Source organism: Sinocyclocheilus rhinocerous, unplaced genomic scaffold (genome assembly GCF_001515625.1).
Source record: "Sinocyclocheilus rhinocerous isolate Xijiao unplaced genomic scaffold, SAMN03320098_v1.1 scaffold293, whole genome shotgun sequence".
Classification (NCBI taxonomy): domain Eukaryota; kingdom Metazoa; phylum Chordata; class Actinopteri; order Cypriniformes; family Cyprinidae; genus Sinocyclocheilus; species Sinocyclocheilus rhinocerous.
Window position 1 is genome coordinate 426,012 of NW_015643297.1, and position 10,213 is coordinate 436,224.

General features: G+C 35.6%; 1 protein-coding gene across 1 annotated transcript in view; it reads right to left on the bottom strand.

Moving 5' to 3' along the window:
* The window catches only part of LOC107757303 (disabled homolog 2-interacting protein-like), a 99,023-nt gene that overhangs the window by 15,916 nt on the left and 72,894 nt on the right, over window positions 1-10,213 (bottom strand). The window contains exons 6-8 of the mRNA XM_016574746.1: window positions 8,669-8,822; window positions 6,904-7,002; window positions 6,117-6,671 (exon numbers count right to left, since the gene is read on the bottom strand). Coding sequence (XP_016430232.1) covers window positions 6,117-6,671; window positions 6,904-7,002; window positions 8,669-8,822 — 808 coding nt within the window. The remainder of the gene's footprint in view (window positions 1-6,116; window positions 6,672-6,903; window positions 7,003-8,668; window positions 8,823-10,213) is intronic.

Here is a 10,213-nt window from a genome sequence, read left to right on the forward strand (position 1 = left end):
TAACGACAGCATCTATGCACTTTTTTGTTTGCACAGAAAGAAAAAAAAAAAGCAGTCTGGAATATAATGACAAGAAGTGTAATTTACTTAATTGCAATTCTAAGAAATTCAACAGGTAATGACTTTGTGGGAAGTTAAGTTCTTTCTTGCCTGTCTGTCAGTAAAAAAATATAAATCATTAAACTTCAAGACTTTTACAAGAAGTCCCAAGATTTTTTCAAATTCTTGACAAATTTTCCTTTTTCCTAGTAAGAATTTAAGTTATTATGTTTATTAATTTCTTTTAAATTAAAGTTTAGGTTTATTAGGTTAGTTATTAGGTTTTCTTTTAAATGAAGTTACCAGGTTTATGAGTTTTAATTCATTTTAATCCAAATTCTAGTTCCTGTTCAAATTCATATTCAATTCAAATTTACCAATTTAAAAAGCATTTGATTCATTTCAGAATGACATTGAACATAAAAATTAAACATTCTAAAATGATATTTTTTAAGCATATTTTAATACCAAAACGCATTATGCCAGTTATATCCTTATACTGTATATTCATAATGTTGTATTTTTCACAATAATTACAAAATAGAAAGGTACCATGAACAACATTAGTGGTAAAAAGGACATTTTTTGTTTTCTTTGTGTCCCCAAACAAGTCTAAGTCTCCAAAGAATGATTATTAAATGTGATACAGCAGAACTGAATTGATGCGACAAATTCTATTATTTAAGAAACATCAGATTGCTTCTGAACTATGTAAGCTCCATGTGTTTAGCATGGATTAAGAGACCAGTATGAGTTCCCATGCTACTCCATGCTGGTTAGTGCTGGTTTAGGATGCATATCAATGCTATATGCCAGCAGAACATATGATCCCACCAGCATCAAAAACACAATCTGGTCATAAGCTATGTAATGTGAGAGAGATGAAGGATCAATGTGGGTGGTGCTGTGCTACTGCTGACAGCAGAATCTCCGTAAAGGACATGGGCGTGTGTGTGTGTCTACAGCTGGCCGTGATTTCTGCTGATGCCCTGGCGTTGGATCAATGATCTGCAGCAGATGCATGTCTGTGTTTTGAGAGATAGCGTCTTAGTCATTATTGCACATCTCTGCAAGCACCCTTCTGAGGATTCAGTCTCCTAAGCAGGTGTCCACAACAATCTAAACAGTTGCCGACACATTACACTTATATAAGACAAGAACAAGACAGGATTTTCTGTGCCGCACAAAGCTCTCTCCACCATCACCGGTGGGATCAGCTGATAAGGGCATATCTGAGCTGTTCTCTTCCCAGCCAGGCAGAGGTGCATTTTGGTTATGACACTGAGAGGATCAAATGAGACCCAGTTTCTCGAAAAGCTCTGCGTCTTTGGCAGGAGTCACAGCACTCGGTATTCAATTAGGACACGAGAGCTTAACACAGTGAGCAGCACTCAGCGCCCGTTCCCTGATGAGACTCATCCGTAGTCTCACCACTAATCAGACGCCACCGAGTGCAGCGCATTTTCCCCGGCATGCCTGTCACATCCCATCATGCCTGTCTGTAGCTTAGCACCACAATCAGCACAGATCTGCAAAAAGAAAACTATGGGGGTTTTATGGAAAATTAGTAGTTGCAAAGCAATTACTGCATACTAGGCAAAATATACTATGCAATGTGCACTATTTTTAAGCAAATGATACATGTGAAACAGTATGCAGCTATAAATGCTTATGGTGGTATGCGATGTTGACACATGACCTCATTAGATTGCATGAGTGGTGCCCAGTTAACGTGTCAGAAATATGGGCATTTGTAGTCCAGTTTTGTTAAAAAATGTCTTAGACAGTCTGATCAAATGATGAGTCGAGAAAGAGATGTTAAAAGTTGTGGTTGATATAAATTCCAGTTAATTTGTCACACTGCAAGTCAAGTGCACTGCATTGCAGGATACTGTACATAGTGTGATTTGTTATGCGTGTACTGAATGTTTTGGCAAATATAGTAGGTCATGCTTTTTACTGTGCATAAAATTTGCATACCACTGAAAAGTTTGGCGTCTGTAAGATTTTTACTGTTTTTGAAAAAAGTCTCTTATGCTCAACAAGGCTACATTTTTTTGATCAGAACTACAGTCAAAACAGTAATATTGTGAAATATTATTACAATTTAAAAGAACTGTTTTTTATTTTGATATATTTCAAAATCTAATTTATTCCTGTGATGCAAAGCTGAATTTTCAGCATCATTACACCAGTCTTCAGTGTCACATGATCCTTCAGAAATCATTCTAATATGCTAATTTGGTGCTCAAGAAACGTTTCTTATCAATAGTTAAAAACAGTCGTGCTGCATTTTTTTTTTTTGTGGAAAATGTCATACATTTTTTTTCAGGATTCTTTGATGATTTATTTGACATTTATTAAAAATGGAAATATTATTTTAACATTAAAAATATTTCCTGCTGTCCAATAACCTGCGGAAGGGTTGTTAGCATCTTGTTTAAGCTTCATGCTTACAGCAGTTTGAGGCAGGCATGAATAAGTAAGCAGTGGCTTGTTAAAATGGCAATGTGTGCTCTCAAGAATCAGTTCATCCTCTGGGCGATCTACTAATGACCCCTGTCCCACAGGCCCTGCCTCCCTAGTGCACAGCCCTGCTGATTAATAATCTTTCAGACTTGCACATTACAGCTCAATTATTCACTGAGCGTGATCACATGAACCCGTTTGGCCCTCAAACCAACGGCTGAATTAATAAAAGCTGATTAGCATGAGGCCTGGCACTTGGAATTTCCCTCAGGACAAACCCTGAGTGGACACTTTGACTCTTTATGTGAGGTTAGAATCGTGAATCTCCCCCCACCGGCTCACACTCTCACACAGTACGATCAATACTTCCTGCACAAACAGACTGGATCTGTACCCGAGTGTCACAAAGCTCGGATTTAAATTGTTGTGGATAAAAATAATTTATTATTATTATATAAAATATATATATATATATATATAATCAATGGTATATTTAAAAATAATATCTATTTAGGAGCTTTATCTAAAATTGACAAGGGGCAATAAATAACATAATTATGCATAATTAAACATAATTATGTTTTAAAAAGAACACATAAAAACACTTGATATTTTATATTTATTTATTGCCCCTTTTTAACTTTGGATAAAGGTATCTGTATCATGTAAATGAAAATGTATCATGTAAAGACATGAAATGAAATTGATTTAAATGTCTATATTCAGTATAAAATATAGACACACTATATTGTATACACTTATTCATATACTGAACACATACCATAACTACTGTATATTTACAAATGTAAATAATACCTACTTAGGAGCTTTATCTAAAATTGACAAGGAAAAATAAAAAAGAATTAAAAACTAACATATGAAAAAATAATTATAGAATTGTAAAAATAAAACATAAAAACATTGCATTTATTTATTTAATATACCTGTTTTCATTTTTGATAAAGTTCCTGAATAGGCATTATGTAAATATATATGTAATTAATATATATAGTATATAGTACAGACACACTATTTTGTGTATATTATATACTGAATACCTACTGTATAAACAGTGCATTTATAAATGTAAATAATAGGAGATTTATCTAAAATCAACAAGGGGTAATAAATATAAAAAAAATAACATATGAAAACACTGGATATTTTATATTTAGCTCCTAAATAGGTATTATGTAAATACATACAAGTGCCGTCTGAAATTTTCATATAAAATTTGATTTTTATCATATTGAACATAAATATAGGAGCCTGATAAAAATGCTCATTTTAGATGAAAATTTCAGACGGCACTTAGAGGCTTTTGCATCTGAACTCTTCATATGTAATTTACATAATATATACAGTAAATATTCGGTATATAATATAGACACGTTATATTGTATAGATTCTAAACTGAATACATACTGTATCTTTACCATTTACAGTTATGTGTGTCAAAAGATGTCTGATACATTAGCAAAGCTCAAATACAGAGCATTTCAAGACTACCTTACAAATTTGATGGTTGCTTATTAGATCAATAAAGGTGAATGTCATATTATGCAACTACACATTATGGATAGCTTATCATTCAGCAATTTTGGCTTGCAGCAATCCAATTTGAAGACAATTTTAAAACGAGATGCCCCATACAGGCAGATATTATTTCAATCATGTGCTATCAGTACATACTCAGGCTAATCAGTACTCATTATTGAAATCATGCAGGGCCTGCAGACAAAGACAGGACGCTGTGGAATGCTGAGACTAAGTCAATGCACTTTATTTACAGTAACCAGGCTGCAGCTAATGAAAGACAATGCACTGGCTGACCAGCTCTGGCCTTGTATAATGAGAGACAATGCAGTCCCTGACCAATTAACTCCTCTGTAATGAAAGACTGTGGCCTTATTGACTTACAGTTCTGCTGTAATGACAGACCAGCCACTTAGTTGATTGTCTAAAAAATGACATAATATGTGTTCTGCGAAAATTGGTTTAAAAGAATTGTGTGCCGTGATGGCAATATGTTGAAAAAGTAACAGCTAAGTTAGAATTTTTCATTCAACACAAAAGGCAAAACAAAATACCAAAATCTCATTCAAGCACGTCTAAACATAAGGCTTGTATTGCTGGATTGCACAGACTAAAAATCCCAAATAAGCCCAGAGTGGCACTTAACAATAATGCGATCGCATATTCTAGAGAACTGGATGGCAAATAGTTGTGCAGGTCTGTTGTGATGCAACAATACCTCGGATTCGCGTCAGAGTGCTGCAGCAAAAACAACTCTCTCTAACAGCATTTGATCAATAATGACAGATGAGTGACAAAGCGTCAGACGGCTCGCTTTTGTTTGTGATATCACTTGATTCTAGGCTGATATATGGTGAGTATCAGAGCCGTTTGTGCTCAAGTTAATGAGGGCAATCACAGCGCTCAGCACTCCTGTGATTAAATGAGGGGAAGCAGGCCACGTCTCTATTGTTCTTCTCTATCATTGACGTTTTTCGCAGTTGGACATTTGATGGGGTTTAGAGTAAGGCCTAGAACGTCATTTTCTATTTCTTACAGCAAAACGCCCAACTAGGCAAACGCTTCATTTCAGAAAAAAACTCTTCAAAATAAATGTCACAGTCAGCTTTTTTATACTAAGACGTCTAACTCCGAGTGTAACATGGAAAGTCAAAGTAGCACAATGATTGTTGAGTGTTTTATCTTGACAATGTACAAATCGTCATGTCACTCTCTCGTTCGGTTGTCAGCAAACAGCATCCGTGAGAGTCTATAATTAAACGGTCTTCCTAGATATAACAAATGCAGTCAGGCAACACATTTACTTTTATAGTCAACATGAAAAGGCCTTTGCACCCCATTTTCATTATGGAATGAAATTACAGCATTTTAGTGCCATGTTAAAAAACAATAAATAAATAAAATAAAAATGACGAGAATAAAGTCATAGTATTGTGAGATTAAAGTGGAAATATTTTAAGAATAAAGTCAGAATTACAACAATAAAGTCAAATCAATACGAATAATAAAGTAGAAATATGAGATTACAGTCTTACTATTTTGAGAATAAAGTTAATTTTTCTATGTGAGAAATGTGTGTGGACGATTTAGTTAAATCTACTTTAAGATAGGATTTAGCAATAAATAACTCTGAAATGGCAAGCAGTGAGCGACTTTAATCTCATATTGCTAAGAATTTATTCTCCTATTGATACAACTTATTCTACTCATTTTTACTTTATTCTCAAAATAGTAGGAACGTAATATCACAACTTTAATCTCACAATTCTGACTTTATTTTAAAAATGACACTAATTGCAAATAAGGTTGTATGATTTGTTGTATGCTTTTTGTGTGATTTCTTTTATCTGATTATTTACAATTATTTATGTATTATATTTGTTAAATACATTGTACAACGGTAGCCTGAAACTGTTATATTGCAATAATGCGCATTAGATTCATGCACATGATTCTAATGATGAATCATGCACAACAAGAGCAGGAATGTGCATTAGAAAAGAAAATGGGGTGAACTCTGATTTCGTGTTTACTTTAACGTGGCATAGCAGCGTACAATGCAATTATCTTACCTTGGCCTTGCCTGTGCTTTGTAAGATATGGACAAGTGCACAAGCCATCTCTTCCTTGTTCTTCACACTTAGCGCTGGCTCCAGCACTGAGCACATTAACATATAATTGTTAGTAATGTACTCTGCAAACTCCTTGTACAGCTCCATGGGAAGGATGCTCATGCTCTGATATCGGGATTTCAAGCGGACCATGGGTCCTGGACTCTTTCCTTTATTGGGATTCGGCGTGCTCACGGAATACCATTTTTCCACGAACTGCCGCCCGGTGACTGCCGCTATAGGGATATTGACCAGGCCCACGTAATTATTCTTGTCCTTCTTTTTCTTTTTGTCCGTTTCCTTGTAAAGATGCACGGTGATACTCCTAACTGAGGGCAGGTTGTTGAACTCAAAGTGTTCGCCCCAGAAAACATTGTCCGTTTTGAGTTTGCAGGTAGTCCGTGCATACAACGTGTCATCCAGACAAAGTTCACAGAAGTATTTTTTCTTTGCAGGCAAGTCCTTAGCTTCGATAATCCAACATTTCAGCATGTTTTCCACCCGACGGGTGTTATCCTGCGGAATACAAAAAAAGAAAGCACTGCGTTTTACAGTGACCTCTGCAAACTGCAGAAAGGAATTAGATAACCCCCTGTGTACTTTAAAAAGTTAAGCTGAGTTAATGCAGAGAAGTCGATCAGAAACTGTCAATATGTGAGACAGGATATATGAAAAAGTAACATGCTGACTGGCTTAAACCTCATCTCGTCTAGAATTACCCAGGATTCAGATGAATCATCCAGTTTACCTTGTTGGGATGCACAGCACGTCTCAAATTCTCCATCCATTTGTCTCTCTCGGCAGCCGACCGACATGAGAAGCATTTGCTTCCTGTTGAAGTAGTTACCTGCAATTACAGATTACAATGATCAAATTTGCGGATAAGTGCATTAAGGGAGCTAGAAAGGACTGAAATGCAGATCAGGAGAAGGTGGATGTGAGCAGAGAGATCCACTGAATGCTACAGCACTCAAACAATGAAGCGTTTCCCAGGAGTGGAGAGCAATTACATTTCGAGGAAGAATAAAACTCTCAAATAGCCCTATCAGACAGAATGCACTTAGATCAGACGTATTTGAAGGATCACATGCGTTATCAGAGAGTAGAGATACATGCATACGCCTTTTACAAATATTCTTTTCATATCCAAAATTCATCCTGAAAAGACCATCTGCTCACAGTCACACCTTCCAGGTGACAACAAAAGTACTGGTCCACATTTGAATACAGAGGGGTGAATTCAACAAACAGTTGCGAGACTTTTTCAGAACAAAAACTGCCAGGCATTATCTGCGCTGATGTAGTGCTGCTTCTTATGTATTTTCATTTGTATTTAAGTTATATTTGAAATAAATACTTAAAATAAGTAATTAGAAAAATTAAGTAATAAATATTAAACAAAAAAATAAGTTTGCAATTGCAAAATTAAATAATTCTTAAAGGGGTCATATGATACGATTTCAAGTTTTCCTTTCTCTTATACAATTAAGTGATAAATATTAAACAAAAATATTTATATCTGAACAAAATAATATATGAAATATTTTAAATGAATTGCAAAATATAATAAAATACAATTATTAAATAAATAAATAAATAAAATAATTAACAAAATTAAGTAATAGCTACAATATATTTGAACACTGTAAACATTCACAAAAAATAAATATAAAATAAGCTTATTTTTAAAAAGTCAGCTCATTCTTAGGGAATTGCACCCTAGAAATTCATAATAAAAGTGTACCCTACTATATGTAATTAAATTTTCATATACAATTTTGACTGCTATAATCCTAGTTTGCATGATAAATGATGGAATAAATAGAGCAAACAGCATAATCCATAATAGACCTTTGGCTGACCCCTGCAGAACTCCTACTAATGGTGAGTGTCTCATTCTTTGCAGCTGGCGTTTGCTGTACTGTAAACAGTCATTGACTCCATGTGAATTGGCCTCTCAGAACTCACCTCTAGTGATCACAGAGAGAACGAGAGGAGATGTTCAGACAGATGGGACTCTCTTGCACCCTTTGAGCAGGGGATGCAAAGAGACAGGAAGGCCCTTCTGGTATTAAGTTCCACATGCAGATGCCTGATTTAAGTATGATACCTAACTGAGATTCATTCAAAAACCCTTTTAAAAAAAAAACCTTTTTTAGGTGAATAACTATTCCTTTAAGGAAACCTGCATGCCGATTGCCTGATCACAGTTTACTTTGTCTGCACCCTCTGACCTTGTAATTATATAACCATCTGTTTTAAGTGAGTCTTCTCTGTAACACACGTGAAAATCATCCAGTAAAATGACCCACGGCCCCTCAATGACTATACTGCTGAACGGCTAGATAGCACTGCTATTTTCTGCTAAGTATTTGATCTTGGCTAATGGCCTTGATGAAGTTTTAATGGGCCTTTGCTGCGTGCTATTTTGAGACTTGTCGTACATTAAAAGTCCTTTTGGCAATTAATACAGGGCTGTGACTTCAACAGGGCAGTGAGGTCAGCCGACTCACCTCAAAGCAGAAATCCTGTCCCAGGATGCTGCTGTGCACAGGTTTGATGAGCACTTCCTCCTCCATACTGAGATCTAGAGCTTCAACTGCACTGCTGGGGCTGAGCAACGACTCGTGAGACCGCGATTCCTTCAGCCTCGGCATCAGATGGGATCTACTGGAGTGAAACAGGAAGAGAGGAACATATGCATCAGAGTCAAACAGGCATTTGTAGTTTATTAGAAGTGAGATGCGATGCGAACTGGAACTATCGTATACGTTGGCGTGTTGCAGTGAGCACGGCGTGAACTGCTGACTTCTCACTGCCTGACTAGTCAGCGGTTCTGCTGCACTGCATACAAAAGCTGAAGCTTCCAGGCACCGGCATGACATATCTGACGAAGATCAGAGGGGCGGCGTTCTGGGAAATGATGAGGCCATGAGGCATTTTCAGCAAGTTGTAAATGAGGCATCAAAAAGCAGCTTTGCCTAATTGGAAGTGAGGTGTGTCTCACATAGGAAGTGGAAAACAAAGTTTGCCCTCCAGGTGAATGACCTTCACTCGGATGAGACTGTTTGAACGAGACCACCGAGGGCATGTTGAGATGACTAGTACTGTCACAAAAATAAAAAGGAAGTGACACGCATAGACACACACAAAGTAAAAGGTGAAAAGGAAGTGCTTACAGGAAGTGTGACTTGTCTTCTCCATGTTCCTTTAGGAAAGAAAATGTTGCTAATTTGTTAATTGTTTCTCTTAGACAATGATGCGATTAGGAAAGAGCAAATGGAGCAAATGAAGTCTGCTGTTAGGGTTTCCTGAGAAAAATAATCTCAAATAAGAAAAAAAATAAGAAAAACATCTCTTCTCTGAAGTTTTAGATATCTCAAAAATGTCTCAAACTGTGCTCTAAATTGCCAAGATATGAAAGTGTGGAATCAAATGTTAATTTCAATATGAACTCCAATATACCCCTTTAAATTCTTTAAAAAGTCATCTGAGCTCTGCTTTCAACGTTAATTTTGTAGCTTACAATATTTCTACAAATGTGACCCTGGACCACAAAATCAGTCATAAGGGTCAAATTTGTTTTAATTGAGATATATACATGTTCTGAAAGCTGAATAAATAAGCTTTCTATTGATGTATGGTTTGTTAGGACAGGACAATATTTGGTCGAGATACAACTATTTGAAAATCTGGAATCTGAGGGTGCAAAAAAATCTAAATACTGAGAAAATCGCCTTTAAAGTTGTCCAAATGAAGTTCTTAGCAATGCATATTACTAATCAAAAATTAAGTTTTGATATATTTACAGTAGGAAATTTACAAAATATCCTATGGAACATGATCTTTACCTAATATCCTAATAATTGTTGGCATAAAAGAAAAATCAATCATTTTGACCCATACAATGTATTGTAGGCTATTGCTACAAATATACCCATGCTACTTATGACTGGTTTTGTGGTTCAGGGTCACATATAATATAATAAATAATAAATAATAATAAAAAAAATATTAAATGGTGGATATATATATATATATATATATATATATTCCTC